The following is a 21,860-nucleotide window of genomic DNA, read 5'->3' as shown; positions in this document are numbered from 1 at the left end:
GGAAAGGACCAGAGTGAATTACTGAAACAGACTTAGCAGCAACAAGCAAGAAAACAAACCACAGCACAGAATCTTCGACTGCAGCCACACAGAACGGAAACACATCACAGACTGCGGCTTTACAGTTTAGAGAAGGACATGTCAGCAGCACTTAAAGAGCAGAGGGAAGACAAAAACAACAATGCAGAAGAAGCATTGAAGCACAGAGTCGCAGAGAGCAACACCGACTCTTGATTTTTACTCTCGGTGGAAAAACAGCAAAACAGCAAAGCTTTTACTGCATTGCAACAAATACACAAAGAGGCATAAGAAGTCCCTCTCTAAAGTAACAAATGTGTGCTTGAGAACACACATTTAGACACACAAACAGTTGGATGGAGTGGGGAGGGGCCGGGGGGTCAAAACAACAAGGGCCAGCCAAAACTAATGAAGAACCACCAGTATGCAGCTGCGATACACAGAGGAGTTTTGTAGAGGATCTTAACACAGTTTGAGTTTAAGGCACGGGGGGATTTTTATACAGGCACCTCTCTGGACACATAAAGTGTGTGTGTGTGTCGGGGGGGGGGGGGGGGGGGGGGGGGGGTTGGGGGGTAAGTAAGGGACAGTTGTGGTACCTGAGAGGCCCCTGTGCGTGCGCGTTTCCCGTGTCCTGTTCCGTTGCTTGTTCCTGCTTGTGTTTGATTGGGCCCCCAGTGCTCCTCATGCACACAGCTACAGCCAATCCGCTATGAGCGTTAGCCTCATGCAGGGGTCTGAGCACAGCTGAGGATGTTAACAACGGGGCGGGAGATAAAAAGAAGAAAAGACAGAGATATAACGACGGACTGGAAGCGAAAATGTGAGAGAGCATAAATTTAGTGAAAGGAGGACAGTAGAAGGTTAGGATGAGAACACCACTGAGACAAACTGAGCCAGAGAAAAAAGTGCATAAGAAGAAAGTTTGTCTTTTGGAGGGTTGGGGGCCTGCATGCACTCCACTCCCCTACTGTAAACCTACTTGGGCATATTTTGAATAGAAATGTAAATTTGCATGGCATGTTTTCATCTTACAAGCATAAAAACACCAATGACCTAAGACAAACTTTTACGAAGCTTGAAGCTCTGCTGTCTGCAGCCATAGCAGTCAGACCTTATTATTTACCGTTAAAGCAGTTAAGAGTTGCTCAGATTCTAAATCATTTCAAATCAATATAACAGCGGTGCAGTAGCTTGTTCCATAGTAAAATTTCAGCTTTGCTTGATTTGGCATTTGCATTTTAAAGCTTTTGATTCTGTTTATCTACTGTACCTTTTATTCAGTACAGTTTAACATGCAACTTGTGGAATAATACATTCCCTATATTTTCTAGAGCAATCCTGACATGGCCCTGTACAGCAACCATACCCACCATACTATTTGCCTGAGCTTCCTGGACAGGACATGTTTAGGTTTCACATAGGAGAAAATGTGAGAATCTGCATAAAGGCTAGTAGAGCAATGCTTTCATGTCCTATTCACTTCACACCTCTGCTGAAGCATCAGTAGCTAAATTTGTACAAATCACAAGGGCAACATGAAAGTAGGGGTAAGGAAAGCTAAGACTAAGTACATGAAGCAACAAACACTAGACAGGAAAGAAAAGAAAAGCAAGACAAAAATTCTACTTATTCTTTCTGACACTCCCTTTCAGGCACCCTTTCAATTTAACAACACTGTGAAAAGTAAGCAGTGCTATAAAGTGCATGAATCAGCTATTTTGTAATGTACATGTTTTAAAATTCTAGCTGTAACTTTTTATCTCCTATAAAGTATTTTAGAATTTTTTCTCATGATACAGCAGCATTAATGTACAGAGAGTGTATTTGACATCTGTCAAAATGGATCTTGATGCACTGCAGCCTGAGCAAACTGAGCTTGGAAACATAATGAATTTATTAATGTTCATAACCAGTTTTTGTAATATTTTTGTAATATTTTTGGAAAATGTCAGAACAATACAGTTCCTCATGTCTCCGTCATTACCCCCTATTCCATTGCTTGTACAAAGCCCCAGGCTTTGTAAAGCCCAGGTCACGCTTCGATACAAATTTACCAATTTCACTTTCCCGGGGCTTTACTTTCACGGGTAAATGGTCCTGGCTTGGAGTAGATCTTTTCAGCTTCTTTCATATTTGTTAAAGGGGCGTAGCTGTGTGCAGCGAGGCTTGGCAACAGCAGCTTCAATGCCAGAGGTTACTATACAAATGAATTAGTTTTATACTATTAATTTGTCACAAAGAGTAGGTTTAAGATGGTTTTAAACAAGACAGTAGACCTCAAAATGTCATCTGTGCAGTCAGTTCATCAAGAATGAGCCTACTTTTAAAAGGTTTTTCCTGAGTTTTTGGAGCAGCGGAGCTCCGCTTACAGGCTGGTCCAGCTGCTAAGTTAAGCTAAGCTAACTAGGCAGCTGCCCACTAACTGCTGCCCGATCTCGGCCAGCACTCTGGGTTTTCCCGCTAAATATTATCCATTTGTGGTGGCTTAAAGTGAATATAAAGCGTTTAGTAGGTATGAGCTGAATAACTGCAAGGACCAGAAAATAAAACCAAATATTTTCTGCTGGAAATTTGACATTTTAAGTTATTGTTGGCTTTAATTATAAACTGTTTCACCACAGTTCTGTATCTAAGTTGTCTAAGTTTACCTGATGATAATAAAAGAAAAATAAGTGTGTTCATCAGTGTTTAGTAGTTGTAAATGAATCACGCAGTTGTAAAGCAACAACTCCCAGCCAAATGCAGGTTGGTAAAAAATATGTTGTAAAATAATGATTTAGAAGTTTACCTGAATCCAGGGCAACTTAAGGAAAAATGGAAGGAATTAATCAACTGTATAACTCTAAAGCTGCTCATCATCTATCATATATCCGTTGACACAAAAAAATTACTTATTAACTTTTAAACGGAGTAAAGGAGTGACGCCGTTTTTTTCACAACTTCCCCACACGTCATTAGGCTGCTTAAAATAAAAGCTCCAGGGTCTCTCTAGGCAATGGAAACAGAATTTATGAGATTCCCTGAGATTCCTATTACCCAGGTAAAACTTCTGGGGCTTTCGGTGGAAAAGGGGCTATTAAATGGTTTGTGTCTCAAGATTTGATACAGCACTGAGACTGTAAAAGTTGTACGGAACATACGACTTTAACTATGATGCATCTAAAACTTCTCTTTTGGTTTCATTCCATCTCATAACATACTGGCCAATGGACTGGGAAAGTGGATGAATTGTGTGGTACTATTTTAGATCTTTCTGGTCAAACTGAGACTACTTTGTATTGTGTGGCAGTTATGAATCTAAGTAAACAAATCACAATTGGGGCTCCTCAAGGCTCCATTCTTGGGCCACTTTTATTCAGTATCTAAATATCCGCCTATTTCTTGCCAGGCGTATTCTGATGACACATATTATATTTTTATGTTGTGGTAATGTGTGATAACATGACCACAGTCTCTTACTGTCACTCAAGCAAATAATTGTTTTTGGAAACTCAGTGTGACTGCGGACAACTATATAAAGTCTATTACTAAATGAGCCAACCATCATCTTAAATCTACTGCTAGATTAAACGGTTTCCTGAGAAATTAGGACACTTCAGCAGGTTAGATTATTGAAATGGTGTATAAACAGGTGTTAATCTTGTGGTTCCTGGAGTCCTGAAATAATTATTTAAGATTCTGAATTTTTGATTAGTTATTTTGGTTCTTGTGAATGTTTATTGTTGTGTGTTGATTCTTTGGACTCTGATCCGAATGGATTGCCCCTTGGGGCATTTCAATTTCAGTTTAATCAGGCACCTGTAGCTCTTACAAATTGCTGCTGCCAGACTCCTGACCGTCACCAGGAAAATGGAAAATATCACACCGGTCCTTAAATCCCTTTACGAGCTTGAAGGAAGGGGATTTAAGGACTGATTTTTCTATGGTTTTACAAACCTGCCCTGGTTTGAAAAAGCATAGATTTTCCATTAAGCATATTATTTGTCATTTGTCCATTGGCATGGAAAATGTAAACCCTACACTGATTTAAATTCCATTAAAACTGAAGCGCCTCTGTTGATTTGAGTGGTTTACTGGCCGGTACTCTCCTATTGACGTATTGCTACAACAGGACTGTTGCGTTTAAATATCCTTGCTTCTAAGGGTGGAATGATGGAGGGTTGATGTTGGCTCTGCTGTCCCTCCAAGTATGATATTAGATTAAAGTCTGGCTCAGTTATCGATAAGGATGTGTCGAACCCAAATTCTGTTACATAATCGCTCTGATAGGAATGCCTTCTGTTTGTTCACAACTTGTCCTTTCCATTCATTAAGGATGTCTGTACTGTAGTGTGTGTGTATGTGTGTGTATCTGTGTGTGTGTGTGTGTGTGTGTGTGTGTCAGGTGCATAGGGCTGAACACACTGCTGCACTCACAGTAGGACAGACAGGACACTGTTCAATAATCTGCGATATTAATTTAATTGGTGGTGAGCAGAAGGGGAAAAGCGTGTACACTTGCAGTTTATGCTAATCATTCACAAACACACAGGTTTTTGGAAATACAAGGAATCAGACAGTCTTGTGAGTTTTGATGTATACAGTAAATCTAAATAATAATAAACAAATAAAGAAGAATATAATTTTGAGAAACAAATCAAGCCAATCTTTACGTATACATTTGATATGAATTAAATTGTTTATATATTTAAAACCATACCAAATTCATATTACAAAGTGAGCAACTAAGAACCATTGAACATTAATGACAGGTCATTAAACAAACGAACATAATTTTAAATGGATATTGGTAATATGGCTCTCCACCCAGGGTGACAAGATCTTCAGAGCAGGACGAGTAATAAAAGTAAAAAATTTATATCACAGTTCTGCCCTGATTAAGATTTCTATTGCCATTTCTATGTGAACAGGGAGTGTGTGCTGTGAAATGCACAGTGTAAGCACTGTGAGAATAAGGCAAGTGGATAATAACCCTGAAGTTGGAACCTTTTGTAAAAATTCTTGATTCCATTTAATCATCTCTAGTTCAATATCTAAAATATTTTGACTGATCAAACCTGGAGCGGATGGTTTACACTGCACAGAGGTTCTTTAAACAATAGTTTGAGATCAGTGAAATCCTTATTTTATTTGTAAAAACACAAAGAAGAAGAGGTGGACTTCGGCAGGCACAGAAGGAGGGACTAACCCAGAGCACCATTTTACCAAGAACCACCACTGGGCATGAAAAAACGTTTGTAGCTCATTTTATTTCATATTGTTTAGATTTTATTGGTAAGGGCATAGCTAATCAGATGTGGAAAAACAAATAATAATAACAACCATTGTTGTTGTGCTTTCTACTATATGCTATAAATATTTAAATCCTCTTTTACCCTAGAAATATGTTATCAAGCAGACAAGCCCCAAAACTGAGCACTTTGGAAAGTTCAAGTAAAAATATCAGTTTTCAGTCCACTAAAAAACGTATTTGCATGTGAACAGCATATGAAAATATAGCATGAAAACCTTCCTTTACAAATTATCAGACCTCAAAGAGATAAAGAACATATTTTTAAGCATAGTTCTGTTGGAAGCTTATGAGCAGTTAAGATTTTACTTGAGTTGGCTTACTCAGACCATCTTCACTTTGATTAAACAAAAGATTAGTTTTAAAAATAAATACCAATCAGAACAAGTTTCTTCCATGCTAAAACAAATCCATTATCAAACATGTTCAAATGGTAGATATGAAAACCATTCTACCTTTAATTTCTGTCACCTCTCCTGTCCTGTCATTATGTAAGTCTTTAAATAAATGGCTACTTCACAGTTATTACAAAACCATGAAAACAAATCACAGATGAATTAACCCACAAAACCATCTTTTTGCAGGTCCCTCCAAATGGCCTTGTAGTACCATACATTTAGACAAATCCGGGCACTTATCCATGCAGGTGGTGGTCCGGTATCTCAAAGCATGAGGAGTCTATGACATCATTAGGTTGTTACTGTATGTTGTCTTTATCTGAATGCCTAAAGGCACATGTGAAAGTTTCTCTTAGATCAGTTTAAGCAAATAACCTGTTTAGTTGATTACATGCTTAAGAGCATGTAATCACATCAATCAACAGGGTAATGACTCAATGTAGAAGCTTTATCATTATAAAGTAATTATAAAGTTATTGTAGGTAAAGCAATATATTATAGCTATTTCTGATAAGATTGTGGAGCTCAGAAGGGTCTTTGATGCCCAAAGGGACCATTTTAGTGATACTTGAATAGGGTAGCCCTCACTAATCTCTGACTGAGCCAATACTCATGTAAGCCAATCATTACAGTTGCAATAGGTCTACATCTGATTGTGCTGAAACTGAATTGGCGCAGTTGGAAGCACTGTTGCCTTGCAGAAAGAAGTTCCTGTGTTTGAATCTTGGCCGGGGTCTTTCTGCATGAAGTTTGCATGTTCTCTGTGTTATTGCATCAGTTTTCTCCGGGCACCTTGGCTTCCTCCCTCAGTCCAAAGACTTGACTGTTAGATTAATTAGCCTCTCTAAATTTTCCTTAGGTGTGAGTGTGCATGCATGGTTGTTTATCCTGTGTTTCTCTATGTTGCCCTGTGAACTGGCGGGCTTTCCAGGGTGTACCCCGCCTCTCACCCAATGATCGCTAGAGATAGGCACCAGCCCCCTCCCCCCGCGACTTTGCATGGAAAAGCAGGGATAACAGTGACTCTGACATCAAGTAAGTCCAAAATGAGTTTACAGAGAGGCTATTCGTTGAGTAATTACTGTAGAATGGATTTATTCCTCTGACATACAAAGGAAATGATGCCCCTGTTGAAATACTGATGAAGATAATGATCCAATACTTTTCTGGTGAGTAAAGATCTTGCAGCAGTTTCCAGGTTAGTTAAAAACTGCAGACAGTAGTTTGCTCCCTGCTTTGTTTGGCTACACGACAAGAAAAAAAAAAAAACAGAAAGAGACAGGTGGAGAGAGAGAGATCAACAGATGGAGCACAAAGACGAGGTCAGGCGAACGCATAGATGGACAAGTCAAAGACTAATTACAATGTGACCTTAAAGTTTAGTTTTTTTTAGTTACTTACTGTCTAGATTTAGGTACACATACCATGCACGGTTATTTATAGGGTAACTGCAGAAACACGCAATTTCTGTTCAAATAGCTTTATACACTTACTTCCCCTGACTTCATTTTTAAGCACCTCATCGATAAGAAAATAGCTAACTTTGAGTCGTCTTTCCTCAGTAACGGCATCCACAACGAACTGTGTTGTGTTCTGGTGCCGGTAGTGCTTCTGTACGGTGTGTTTATCAATCAGAAAAAGATGGGAGTTTTGAGTGTCTGAACGACCGATCTTCAGTCACGGCCGATTAAGCTGAAAATCGTCCAATTATGGTCATCAGATCATTTTTGGCACATCTCTAGTATATTTTGGTGTCTTGTTATGCTGTACTTACTGTCCACCTATGAGGTACTTAAGACAATAAAAACTATATCACATTATACCATAGACCTCATTATTTGTAGGTACCTTATAAGTACCCTTTTGAGCAATGTGCTGTATTACAAAAAAAAAAGTTGGGCCATGCTTTTATCCTTGTTTCATCCATACCCTGGTGTTGAAGCTGGTCTAGGTCCATGAACTTGCTGGGTCTGGGGTTAAATCCCATGGCTGCCTCCCGCTCAGCATCCTTCCGCTTCTGCTGCTCCTGTTGGCTGGCTCTCCTCACCACCTCTTCCTGTAGCTCATCTAGCTCACTGCGCCTAGAGCCTGAAACCAAATAACATTATACATTAAATACATAATTGATCACAACAAAAGAAGTTACAGAGGGTGCATGTTACTGCATTTAAGAGGGCAGACCTGTGTCAGAGATGCTGACCCAGCAGGGGTGTGGCAGCTCCTGCGCGATAGCGCCACTGCTTTTCGATTTAGGCACTGAACGCCATGAAGGTCCAGACATCAACATCCGTTTTTGTTGCCCCACCTCCCTGTAGAGAGACAGAAAGGGTGAAGACAGTAAGAAATGCAGACAAAAAGGAGAAAATGCTGATAAATGAGACAACTCAAACGGACTGATGTGTTCAGAGCTTCATTTTTTGTTATAGAGCACTTATTTTAGAACATTTGTTCTTGTTAATGTCACATTTATGGTTCATGCTGATAAATTGGAATACAGCAGAAAAAAAGCAAGAGAAACCACAAGAGGGAAACATGATGGACAACAGAAGCTGAGAGCCAGAGACAATAATTGATATTTGTCTGTGCCCTACCTGTCAGGGCTGCTGCTGTTCCTCTCACTGCTTTCGTAGCCACTTTCCATTCTCTGGATCAGACGTGGCTGGTGCTCCACCCCTCTCAGAGGTGGAGGAGCAGGAGGACCCATAGTCCGTCCACTGCTTAAAGACCTGGGCTGTCCAACCAGCCCAAAGCCGACCTCCCCAGTCTCCCTCCCTGCCACGTCTTCCAGTCCTGGTTGTGTGACAGGTCCCACAAAGGGGAGGGGCTCGTGGGGATCAGGAGGGAGAGAGGGGCCGGGTGCAGTGGCGTAGCCCAGAGGTGAGTCTCTTTGTCTGGTGAAGATGCTGTCGATGTTCAAGGCCTCTCTCCTGGGCCTCCAGGTTGGCCGGTAACGACTTCCAGAAGAACTATAGAACAAAGGACGGGGATGTTCAGAAGTAGCTATGGTGTAATGTATTTAAACTCCATCGGTTATTTTAAATAGTTTGGCAGTTGTTAGCTTCACCACCTTGCAGGAAGAAGATCCTGGGTTTAAATCCCGGACTGACCACAGAGCATACATGTTCTCCTTGTACATGCGTGGGCTCTCTCCAGGTGCTTCCTCCCACAGTCCAAAAACATGTCTGCTAGCTTAAATGGTCTCTCTAAATTGTCCTTTGGAATAAGTGTGTCCTTTGCGATTGACTGGCAACCTGTCCAGGGTGTACCCTGCCTCTCTCCCAATAACTGGCTAAACATAGGCACCAGCCACCCCCCTGACCCTGCATGGATAAGCAGGTATAGATAATAGAGGGATGAATTACATCTATTTAAATGAATGGATTATTTTCCAAACAAAAAAAAAAAAAAGATTAAACTGATGGTACAGAAAAAGTTAAATATGCATGGATGGATGAACATCAGGAAAACACTTGATTGTGTAGGAACAAAACTTTTAAGGTTTTAAGCTTAACTAAGCATTATGCAATACTGCTTCAATAATATGCTTCAAAGAAATGACAAATCATAAAAAACCTGATGAGTATGAATGCATATTTGAAGAGAGGCTCAAAGTTCACTTCTATATTCAGAATCCAAATGCTAATGCAGGCGTGGGCAGTGAGGAGGAGGTAATTAAACCGCAGAGAAAAAGCTGCAGAACAGCAGTAAGGTCGCAGCACTTATTTTAAAAAAAGCCATATGTTAGAGATTCTTGGTGCTTTAATATATTATTGGACTGTAAATTACTCCATAGCTTTATGTGTTTGTTTTTCCTTGTTTTATTTCCCAAGACATTGTATTACAAGTCACTGAAACATCATGGAGAAAAACCTTTGACCTATTTAATAACCTTGGGACAAAAAACATACATTTGAACATGAAACATTTATTTCTAAAAGTATTTGTTTTTATTTCATTTAATATAATCCTAATACATTACATATAGAAAACCCCTAACTGTTAAGATTAAAATATTGCATTGCAATAAATATATTAGACTATCAAATTATTACTAGACAATCTGACAAGTCATGTCAATGAGAACATATAGGGAGGAGGATTTACTTTTTGTGTACTTGATGGCATATATTTGCACAGATGCTAAAACAAATATGTGTGATTTAGTTATCAGGAGAAGTTATTTAATGTTTTTATTTAATCAGCAATAAAAAATATACTACATTAGTTCTTTGGCTAATGTCTAATATCATTAAGGGTTAGAAAACATATTATTTGCTCAGATCTACAGCATTATGAAAGAAAAATAAATCTTGTCTATCTGCAGAGTAAGCCTTTAGCTAAAGGATGTAATTGTTGCCTTGTTCCTAAAAGAAGACGGCAAATTTGTCTGTTTGAAGTTATTTAAGGTCACATAAAACAGTCGATACATGATGTTATAGATAAGAATTACAACTGTAATATTCAGTATGTCATATTATTTTTATAGCAGCAGGAATAATTGTTGCTTTTCTGTTTGAAATAAAAGCAACCAGATCATAAATTTATTTTAAAATTTTTTGCACAAAAACTGAAATCATAAAACTGTAGTATTTTTGTTCAGTTATATCAAACTGAGAGAAACTCGCACCGCCCCATGCTTAGAGTACACTATTTCATACATGTGCATTTTGTATTCGTACGTCTCAAATAGCTTTTAAGGTGTATCAGCTTTCTTTCTCTCTCACTCTCAGCTTTCAATGGTCTTTGTGCTTGTAAAAATACTTATAGAGGTATAACATGTACCATTGTTTCCAGACAGGCTCTTTAGTCCTAATTGTAAAGCACAGAAGAAGCAGGGCTGTGTTGAACCCATAGCAAATGTGCAAAACATGAGGTGAAATGTGATTTAGCCTCAGTCCTTTCAACAGACATACTAAGGAAGTGACTCAATAAGAGAGCATTTAATCTGATCCCAAACACTTTCACATGGTCTACGAGTGAATTCAACATCAGGACATCTTAAGCTGATTGGTATTATTATTGATGTACCTGGACTTGCTCTCACTGCTCGTGCTTTCATCCTCCCAGTGGGGCCCCCCAGCCCCGCCCTCGCAGCCTCCAACTCCTGATGAAGATGAGGACGAAAGAGGGCGGGAGGAGGAGGAGGAGGAGGTGAGGGGCCTGCGTGAAGACAGGAGGAAGACTGCCGTCTCCTTGAACTCCTGAAGGGGAGGGGAGGGGTGGTGGGTTGGAGCCTCCACTGCTGACTCTGAGCGTGGGAGAAAAGGGAGGGAGAGGAGAAGCAAGTAAAACCAATAAGAGTTTTATTTATCCCACAGGGAGCAATTATGCAGGCAGCAGTGCAAATAAATGTGGGAATTTGCACCAATGAGCTAAACAACCTGAAGAATCTGCAGTGACACAGATCAGTACAAACTGACCTTTGTTTGCTCCTAACTAAATCAACAAGTGTTACTGCTAAGTAAACTCTATTATGCCCAGAAAGACAGCAACAACTCATGTATAATAGCTTTTTTAAACTGTTAACCCAAAGACACATTATTATTATTATTATTTAATTCCCTTTGGGATTAATAGTCTTCTTGAATTCAATTGAATTCAATTGTGATGTACAGTTAAATGCTAAACTATTCAGACCTTTTGGACTTTTTTCCATGTTATCAAATTACAACCAGAAACTTCAATGCACTTTTATGGGCAACGCCAACAATGCACCACTAAGTAGGGCAAAAAGTGAAGTGGAAGGGAAATGGTACATAGTTCTCCGATGATTTTCCAAATGGAAATCTAAAAAGTGTGGCATGCATTTGTATTCGGCCCTCCCGAAGTTGGTCCTATGTCGCTGCAGTTACACCTGCAAGTCTTTTGGAGTATGCGTCCACCAGCTATGCAAATCTTGAGGCTGATTTATTGCCCAGTCTTTAGACTTGTGCAGTCTAGGGGGGTGGGGCAGCAGAAGCAGAGAGGAGAGACACTGCTGTCTGGATGGTGAAGCTCCAAGGTTTGCCTGAAGAAGTTACAATTTTGGGCTTTATGAAGAAGTTTTAGTCTTATTCATGGCAATCACAAGGAAAAGGACTTAAAAGCGCAAACCTTTTGACCTTTGAAGTTAGTTTTAGGTTGGATATTGCATATTTGTGCTCTGCAGATTCAGCAGGCTCATCCTCCCGTTTGATCCGATGCAGGCAGTCTGATTACGGGCAGCTGCTCTCTGCTGGCTCCCTCCTCCTGCAGACGCTGGTTCGCTAAAGGACCGTAAATAAATTTCCGAACCAAACACGTTGTTTCATGGTGGTTTTGTTTTGTGTGTTTTGGGGGTTATGTTTGTGCCTCTGAACAATTGATTTTATGTGTGATCAGCTGGTTTAGGATATTACATACAGCGCTCTGCCTGCATGTAATTCAGAAAGGTGATTTGTCCTTTTTCCTCCCACAGTCTGCCTTCAGGCATGGTTTATGACCCGTAAATGATAAAATTACATGTATGGCCTGCTCCGGCCACTGTGGTCCTTCATATTATTGAAGATGCTCTTGAGTTTTATTAACTTTTCCCTGCACTGTCTCAATGAAAGCCTTCTCATTTCTCCTCCTCCCACAGCCTATCAGTGAACAGCAGTCTGGTCACGTCACATGTAGTCCCTACTCAGCCCCGGTCCTACCTGCTCAGGAGGAGGGACCAAAAAAGTAGGTACCGGTACGGGAAAAACAATAATGGAAACGCTAGCAAAGCGAGCCGAGTGGAGTCAATAAGGGCCAAATCGAGCCAGTGGAAAAGGGGCACTTGTTTTGTCTGTGGAGATGGGGTGATGTGCAATGTTAGTTTGTTGCCACACATAGCCTTCTGCATCTAGACCATTAACATTTAATGTTGGTCCCATCTAAGCAGAACACCTTCTTCTACATGTTGTCAGAATCCCTTCATATGTCTTGTGGCAAACTGCAAACAAGATGTAGAATGGCTTTCTTCCAGAGGCTCTTCTATTTATAAGTGTGGAGCTAATAGCTGATCTGTGGATAGTTTCTCCCATCTCACCTATGGAGCTCTGCAGCTTATCCAGAGATACCATGGGCCTCTTGGCTGCTTCTCTTATTAATGCTATCTATGGGCGACCTTTTCAACAGAGATTTTGACCCAAAAGATATTGAGTGTGAATGCAAAGAGAAGCTGAGAGAGATTACATGCCTCTATCTTTGTAGTTTTACCTCCAGCGTCAGCACCGAGTGGCGGTGTGCCAATGTCGTAGTTACAGACCACTGTGGTCTGGGATTCACTGGAGAGCCGGCTGCCTGTGGACTGGTGCAGTGGTCGGCTGCGGGACGTGTGGTGGCTCGAACTGTCAGTCGAGGAGTCGGTGCGAGTGTCGCTGGATATAGATGGCTCCCGACCTAAAAGGTAAAGGACAGGCAACCCTTTTTGAGTAATCCTGTACCCTCACAGTCTGTTTCCAGTCAAAGGCCAGAAAAACAAACCCAGCCTCCAGCAGCAAACACAAGCAGAGGTTAGATTATAGCACTGAAGGTCAGAGCATTATAATTGAATTGTCTCATGGAAGCAACTGATAAAGACAAAATGTACGAGTGTGGAGTAAAATCCCATGTGATGTGCAGCAGAGTGTTCTTCTTTGTTGTACCTGAGTCCTCACTGTCGTAACCAGCCTTGCTGCTGCAGTGCTGGAGCTCCAGCTGTGGGTTGGAGCCAGTACAAGGGTTGGGGCTCTCCTGCAGTATCACAGGCGTCCCACGGGGGTCAGCGTAGAGCAGCAGCAGGGGCTGGTAGTGGCCTTTAATACAGCGAGACACTACGTCCTTCCACTTTGGGCCAATCTAGAGATGCAGCAGGGGAGCACATGCACCAAAGGACAAATAGACATAGATGTGTGCAAATATATATGATGGGAATATATCTGTCTGAATTAGGGTGCAACTTTGTGCAAAAATAAAAAGTAGAAGGTCAAAATGAGTCTGTGCTGATGTTTGTCCTGAAAGATTTAATCATAATGTCACACTATCATTAACTCAATCATCTAATGTGATAAACAGTGTAAAGCATGACTGATAGAAGAGTCAAGGACATCTCCATTTGCACAGGTTTCCTGAAACTCATGCTTACACATACAACATTAGAACAGGTGCAATGCGTAGATTAGAAAAGGTAAGCCTTAAACAACGCCCCAAAATAAAACTCTAATTTATTTTTCAGTCCTCAGTGCAGCAAGAAGCCAGGCCATGCAGCACTTAAACTAAGACACAGCAGAGTTTCTGTCCTTCCTGCTCTCACCGGCACAGCTGAGGATGCAGCAGATGCCGTACAGTGCAGCTTCCTCACTCTGCAGTATCAGGACACCCAAAAAGAAGAAGGAAGAAATTGTCTCACCTCTTTGACATGCGCGTCGTCAAAGTACATCCACTTGCGTATCTTGGTCTGGAAGAAGAAGGTGGAGTAGTGCTTGCCGTAGTAGCACACCATGCCCACCAAATAGAGCTCTGCCTGGCGAGCCCTTTCCTCTGTCACACGGTAGAACAACTATGGAGAGAGATAGAGGAGGAGGAGGAGGAGGGAGCAGACAGGAAGGGAGGGGGGACATCAGGGAGAGGTGTGCCGTAGGCGGCAGAGTGGGGGGGTTACAAAGGAGTTAATTAATAGGAAAACAGGCACATTTTGCTCACCTAATATATGGGCTTCATGTGGGAAGTTTCCTGCAAACTGGAAGGGAACTGCGCAGTGCAACATGCAAGCTCCAGCTTTTTCAAGTAGAATGGATTCACATATCCAAGCGATGACCTGAAGATTTACAATACCTTGCAAAAGTAACCGCACCCTTTGAAAAAGCGGTTTCTTCAACTGCAAGCATCGTAATGGGGTTTTGCATTTAGAATTACAGATTATGCACGTTTATTTTGTATCTTATGTGGACCATCAGCATAAGGTTTGTACTGCAGGTGCATGCACGGTGGGCCTAACGGGCAGGATTGGGCTCGTTATAGAAAATGATCTTACCAGAGATCATTTTCAGTGGAACAAGCATTGCTGTAGGAGATGTTGTTGAGACTTGAAAATCTTAAAAGAACTTATCGACCAGAGGATTTGGTCTTCATAACAACTTGGCTTGAACTGATCGCTTAAGATCTTTGACAATGAAACCAGGCCATTCTAGTCTGTCCTGGTGCTCTTCAGAAACTGCTTTTTTCATTTTCTTAAAATCCACCCCATGTTTTTACAAACAGCTCAGACATTTTGCTACAGCTAAGTACAAGTAAACATTATTGAAGTAAGAATTTGATTAAGAACTTGTACTAAAAAAAAAAAAAGCTATAGGTAGTCAAAAGAACTCAGTTACTTAATTCCTTTTGTGACATCACCAGAGGCATGTGCACTTAAAAGCTCGATTTTGGAAAGAAACACAAAACAATAACTGCTCTTGGCATGTTGTTCTATAGGCAACAAAGTGTATTTAACGTGGACTTCATTTACTTCATAGAAAAGTCTGGTTAGTAGCGTTAATAGTACTTTTACGTAACCTGTATGCATGGGGCTATAAGCTTCAGTTCAGCAACTCATTAGTCTTAAAAATAATTTTCACAGTGCAAATCACTCCTATTTTCCCTGCAGACTCCAGAGAAGTCAGACATTAACTTTGCAAGAACTTAGAGCTGAGAACAGCAACTAATACTATCAGTTTTACCAGCTGCAGCAAGAATGTTTTCTGCATTTTATTTGCAAAATGACTCACAGTAATAATGGATAGTGAAAAATCTATTTAATATAGCAGACTTTTTGTTTCAGCAGCAAAATGATCCAATATGAAGAATATAAGAGCATAGAAGTGGTTTTAGGAAACAGGTGCAGAAGACAGGAAGCCTGAAAGTAGAAGCTGTGGTGGGAGGAGACGGGAAATGAGAGGCAGATGGATTCCCTTTTAACTCCTAAACACAAGAGGGAAATTCAATAGACGATTCCCCAGATTTGTATCCAACAGCTAGGTTTCATCCCACAACCACACGATGAAAACGAGGGAAGAGAGCCGCAAGAAGAGACAGAGAGATGGAGGGGAAAAAAACTTGACTCACTATAACACATATTCATGTTGACTAATCCATTATTCATACATATCATTTCAGAATGCTGCTGGAGATGTTACAGCAGAATTAAAATGCATCAGCGTTACTCATTTATGACACAGAGCAACAGAGGTCAAACATGTGATGAGAGTGGGCGTGTATGAGTGTGGAGTAAAAGCTGCATGAGAAGAGATGTTGGACAATCCTGTGTTTTGCTGTATGTTCCTTGATTCACCCGTTTTCAGGTTTGTTTCTAGAGACTGACCATGCACATTCGGTACTTAAATTCTGTGGATTAATTTATCAATGTACAGAATGTGCTTGCATTGTGAGTGTTCACTTGGCATAGACCAGTTACAGCTATCAAGGTATACAGAGGTTTTTAAAAGTTACAGTTTCAAAACTACTGATATTTTACATCTTTTGGTTCTACGGCTTAAAGTTCTTGTAATCAGATGACAGAAAAAGCGCCAGAATGTCCTGAGTTTTCTTTCAGCTGTTTGGAGCATAGTGTTACTGAACTCTGCCAGTCAGCTGCCTGAGAGAAAAGAAGTCCATGTTTCCCATTTGGCTGTTTGTTTCAGCAGGAGAGGGAATAATTGTTGCTTTCTGTTTGAAATAAAAGCAATTGGAAATTTGGAAAATCTTTTAAAATAACCCATGGTTAGTTACCATTAAATATTGATTTGTTTGTTAAATTCTGCAATCTTAACTTGTCCTTTCATTCTTTAGAACAAATACATATTGACTTGGAAACAACTTCAGTCAGAAGATAGATTTATCTACAAGAAAGTATGTATAAATTTTTGGCTCTCTGGGGTCTGAGAGTTAAATGTTCGAAAGAATGTCTCTGATTGGTTGATCTGTACCTTGTGATGTCTCCTTCCCTGGAAAATGTTGGCTCATGAGAAAAATGGAGCTGTAACCCAGACAAATAGGACAAACCCTTGAACCAGGAAGAAGTTTTACTGGGCCTAGTCAGAGCCAGGAATGACAATCCTGTTTAGCTTCATTTTTGTTCAAGTGTTTTTATTAGCATCGTCCAATATTTGATTGAAGTTCCTGGAAAGATTTTGTTCAATGTGTTCAGTGTCTCTTACTGACTATCTTTGACCGCATCACCTGTTTCCAAATACAACGCAGGGAATCACCAGAATACCCTAAAGACGTGTCAGCACTGAAGGCCTTCAGTTCTCTGAGTGAGCTTCCAGCTGAAACAACAGCTGTTTGTGCGAAGATTTTCCCTTGATCCAATCCAAAAGACAGGAGTGCGAAAACTGCACAGACTCCAGACCAAGTAAGCTCTCTTTTCCTCTTATATTATGTTGGTTCTTGTGTGAAAAGCAGAAGAAAAAAAGGTGATTCTGAAATTTTTTATTCTTAATCCACTCTTTTCTTCCCCCCTTAAGTCTATTTAGTTTGTTATAATAACTCAAAATTTCAGTGAAGGCCTGAGTGATCAATAAATATCTGAAAGAAATCTGAATTTAGGTAACTCTGATAATACATTGATCACTAAATTCTTTATTTATTAAACTTCTGCTTTTAGCCTTTTAATAAGTAGGTGAAAGGAAGATTTAAAGACTGACATGTTGGTTTCTCATCTCAGAAATCAGTAATGTTATTTTTGAGCTGGTTGCTTTTATTGTAGGCAGCATAACTCATTTACCCAAACAAATCTCTTGTTCAAAAGTATGACTATAATTATTTCTAAACCTTATGTTACAGGCTTAAAGCTCGACTGTTTCCAAGGTCCATGTGTTTTGCAATAAATCCTACCAAGTGTTCATTTTTGCTGCCATATGTCGCATTAGTTTCATTGCCATTCAGTACTTTTTATCAGCCTTTCACTTTGTAATAAAACAACTTGGAAAAAAAAGAACAATTTAATATTTAACACTGGGAATGATGTTTTCATGTTATAATAATGATCTAAATATGTATTGGCAATAACCAAATCTGAATTTAATCGATCAAACTAAATTCTCCTTTTACTTTGCTGTGTTTAAGTCATAAAACAGAAAGTGAAATCTATTTTAGAGCAAAGAAAAATCCTAACATTTGTATAATTTAGGTAAAATAATTATCAAACTCCCACAACCTATATACTTTCTTTACAGGGCATATACCATCTTTTAAAACATTTTCTTTTCAGCCATGTTCAGGATTATAGCTAATGATAGTTACATTAATTTATTTGATAGAAATAGAGAAATATGAACAAAGCCAAAACTTGTGGTAGATTGAGAATGTTACATTTGGAGCACTGAACTTGGGCAAAGATGCATTACACAATGTTTACCCAAGACAAACAGGAATTTTAATTTAAGAGTGAAGATTTATATGGGAATTTATCCAGAAAGAAGGTCAGAAGAAATCTTGCCTGGATGCAATAGCTTGAGATTGAACAAACTAGCAAGCAACCATGGGATTTAAAAGTGCAATGTGGCGGACCCAGTCTGTGTTCCATTTGAAGTCATAGTTTCCAAGTAGGAAATTTCAACCAGAACGCAAACTTGGAATTACAAGTTGGAAGTTTGGGGCAACACAACCATACCCGACGTCTGCATTCAAGATAGTTGCTACTTGCATCAGTAAAACGTTCTTACTTTGACTGTTTTTAGCAGTTCTTTATTATTTATGAAACATTTAATCAGTCATACATTTACTACTTTTCTGTGTTTATAAGACGAGAGGTTTCAACGCTGTTTATATGCATGAAATACCGCATAGAACAGTGTTTAATAACAATAACATTACAGTTGCTAGCACTTTAAGCTAATGTAACATGTGATGTTTGGAAGGAAAGGTAAAATATTTTCTATCAGACATTGAGAAAAAAATTGCTCCTGCAAATTATTGGTAGAGGAAAGCATCTTCCAACCCAATAAACTTTGTGCTTACATACAGGTCCTTCTCAAAATATTAGCATATTGTGATAAAGTTCATTATTTTCCATAATGTCATGATGAAAATTTAACATTCATATATTTTAGATTCATTGCACACTAACTGAAATATTTCAGGTCTTTTATTGTCTTAATACGGAAGATTTTGGCAAACAGCTCATGAAAACCCAAAATTCCTATCTCACAAAATTAGCATATCATTAAAAGGGTCTCTAAACGAGCTATGAACCTAATCATCTGAATCAACGAGTTAACTCTAAACACCTGCAAAAGATTCCTGAGGCCTTTAAAACTCCCAGCCTGGTTCATCACTCAAAACCCCAATCATGGGTAAGACTGCCGACCTGACTGCTGTCCAGAAGGCCACTATTGACACCCTCAAGCAAGAGGGTAAGACACAGAAAGAAATTTCTGAACGAATAGGCTGTTCCCAGAGTGCTGCATCAAGGCACCTCAGTGGGAAGCCTGTGGGAAGGAAAAAGTGTGGCAGAAAACGCTGCACAACGAGAAGAGGTGACCAGACGCTGAGGAAGATTATGGAGAAGGGCCAATTCCAGACCTTGGGGGACCCGCGGAAGCAGTGGACTGAATCTGGAGTAGAAACATCAAGAGCCATCGTGCACAGGCGTGTGCAGGAAATGGACTACAGGTGCCGCATTCCCCAGGTCAAGCCACTTTTGAACCAGAAACAGCGGCAGAAGAGCCTGACCTGGGCTACAGAGAAGCAGCACTGGACTGTTGCTCAGTGGTCCAAAGTACTTTTTTCGGATGAAAGCAAATTCTGCATGTCATTTGGAAATCAAGGTGCCAGAGTCTGGAGGAAGACTGGGGAGAAGGAAATGCCAAAATGCCAGAAGTCCAGTGTCAAGTACCCACAGTCAGTGATGGTCTGGGGTGCCGTGTCAGCTGCTGGTGTTGGTCCACTGTGTTTTATCAAGGGCAGGGTCAATGCAGCTAGCTATCAGGAGATTTTGGAGCACTTCATGCTTCCATCTGCTGAAAAGCTTTATGGAGATGAAGATTTCATTTTTCAGCACGACCTGGCACCTGCTCACAGTGCCAAAACCACTGGTAAATGGTTTACTGAGCATGGTATCACTGTGCTCAATTGGCCTGCCAACTCTCCTGACCTGAACCCCATAGAGAATCTGTGGGATATTGTGAAGAGAACGTTGAGAGACTCAAGACCCAACACTCTGGATGAGCTAAAGGCCGCTATCGAAGCATCCTGGGCCTCCATAAGACCTCAGCAGTGCCACAGGCTGATTGCCTCCATGCCACGCCGCATTGAAGCAGTCATTTCTGCATAAGGATTCCCGACCAAGTATTGAGTGCATAACTGTACATGATTATTTGAAGGTTGACGTTTTTTGTATTAAAAACACTTTTCTTTTATTGATCGGATGAAATATGCTAATTTTGTGAGATAGGAATTTTGGGTTTTCATGAGCTGTATGCCAAAATCATCCATTTTAAGACAATAAAAGACCTGAAATATTTCAGTTAGTGTGCAATGAATCTAAAATATATGAATGTTAAATTTTCATCATGACATTATGGAAAATAATGAACTTTATCACAATATGCTAATATTTTGAGAAGGACCTGTATAACACCTGCAACAGCCTCGGTGGTCTGGCTGTTGACTCTGCTTGAACAATCTGAGCCATAGCATGAACTGTGTTGTGTCCTCATCCTTCAGGTTTGGCTTGGACAGAAATATTTTCCAACTGTGGGTAAGGAGAAATCCGTCCTCTTCACTGATTTACTTTTATGGAGCTCATTCACATTTCCTACACGTTTCCAGATGTTAGCAAAAGTATTTATTCCATCTTCTTTCTCTGTCTTAATTTAGTGGATATATGTCCATTCGACATATTTTTTAGGCCTTTTTTGTCAGGAAAATCATTCTGTGGTTACTTTTGAAAATTTCCAGGTGTTATTGCAGACAGCAAGTCATCATCCACAAATTGCAACACCCTCCTGTTTAAGACGGGCATGACTCAAAAGGCACTTTTGTGATTTATTTATTTGTAATTCAAGATTTGTAGGCTTTCCGGTCAAAAAAATTATGATATGTGTACTTTAACCAAAATATTGTGTTTTATTAATTTTATTCAGTGGCCAAAGTTCAGATTCTGAAAGAGTCATGCATATCACCATACGTATGCAAAGAGCTCCAAATACTGCAATCAAAATGGTCATGAATAACAAATTAAAAGAACGCTGAGGGAGAGATGGTGCATATTCTGGAAAGAACATTCCCAAATCTATGCATAGCAAGCTGATCGTAGATTGTGAAGTAGCTAACACTTGTTAGTTGGGCCAGTTTTGTTGCAGTCCTCTACTAAAAAAATCATATCTCTGTAACTGTCAGCTTGCATGCACTTGCTTGAGCGCTCACATAGGCATGCGTAACATATGTTAGTTAATGGAGAGGACAAAATGAGCCTCTTACATCTCCCAGACGGAGGCATGTTCCCAGGCTGTGGATGACGTCCTCTGCTAGGTCAGAGTGGTCCGAGTCCCACACCAGCCCGATGGACACGATTTCTGGTGAGTTCATCAGCACCCGGTGGATACGCAGCACCTCCCCACAGTTACTCTGTGATGAAGAGAGACAGGATTAATTCATCGTGGTAAAAAAGAACATTTAAACTTTACGCTTCTGGCATTTTATATATTTTGTAGATAGAGGTGCATTTAAAATATTTAAATATAAAAAAAATAAAAATAAAAGTTGAAACTCAGTGCAGAGTGATACATCTGAAGAATAACTTTCTACAAATTTTGATAAAACAATATTACAATCCAAAGAGCTGTTTTTTGGGGAAGTGTACAGCTGCCGCCCTTGCAAAAGATTAAAAAGCTATATCACTTCATAATTTGAAAACTTTATTGTACTAACATCTTGTTTATACAATATATGTCAGTATTACAATATACATATTTATCACTTTATAACACACATCTTACACATTCGTACAATATAATAATTATACTGTATAAACCTGATCATTTAGTCTGCAATCATCAAAAAGATGATATTAGAACAACATGTTTTATTGTTAGAACGTGAAACATTTCACGTTCAGAAACACCACCAATCACCACATTTATACATATTCCAAACAGCTTCAGTTTGTCATTGGAGTCAAGAGGCTATTTTTGGTCAGTTTTGGG

The 21,860-nt window shown here is 39.9% G+C and overlaps 1 protein-coding gene across 6 annotated transcripts in view; it reads right to left on the bottom strand.

Annotated features, from left to right (window-relative positions):
• LOC124875194 (inactive ubiquitin carboxyl-terminal hydrolase 54-like) overlaps window positions 1-21,860 on the bottom strand; it is a 122,721-nt gene that overhangs the window by 19,255 nt on the left and 81,606 nt on the right. For all 6 annotated transcript variants that reach the window (XR_007039991.1, XM_047377179.1, XM_047377177.1 and 3 more), the window contains 9 exons: window positions 21,136-21,282; window positions 14,084-14,233; window positions 13,341-13,533; window positions 12,913-13,095; window positions 10,738-10,957; window positions 8,301-8,675; window positions 7,891-8,018; window positions 7,639-7,797; window positions 618-765 (listed from right to left, as the gene is read on the bottom strand). Coding sequence is in view for 5 of the 6 variants with exons in the window: in XM_047377179.1 (XP_047233135.1) it covers window positions 618-765; window positions 7,639-7,797; window positions 7,891-8,018; window positions 8,301-8,675; window positions 10,738-10,957; window positions 12,913-13,095; window positions 13,341-13,533; window positions 14,084-14,233; window positions 21,136-21,282 (1,703 nt within the window). In the remaining variant the exon portion in view is untranslated. The remainder of the gene's footprint in view (window positions 1-617; window positions 766-7,638; window positions 7,798-7,890; window positions 8,019-8,300; window positions 8,676-10,737; window positions 10,958-12,912; window positions 13,096-13,340; window positions 13,534-14,083; window positions 14,234-21,135; window positions 21,283-21,860) is intronic.

Source organism: Girardinichthys multiradiatus, chromosome 10 (genome assembly GCF_021462225.1).
Source record: "Girardinichthys multiradiatus isolate DD_20200921_A chromosome 10, DD_fGirMul_XY1, whole genome shotgun sequence".
Lineage (NCBI taxonomy): Eukaryota > Metazoa > Chordata > Actinopteri > Cyprinodontiformes > Goodeidae > Girardinichthys > Girardinichthys multiradiatus.
Note: the sequence above shows the minus strand (reverse complement) of the source record. Positions and strands in the feature narration are given on the sequence as shown.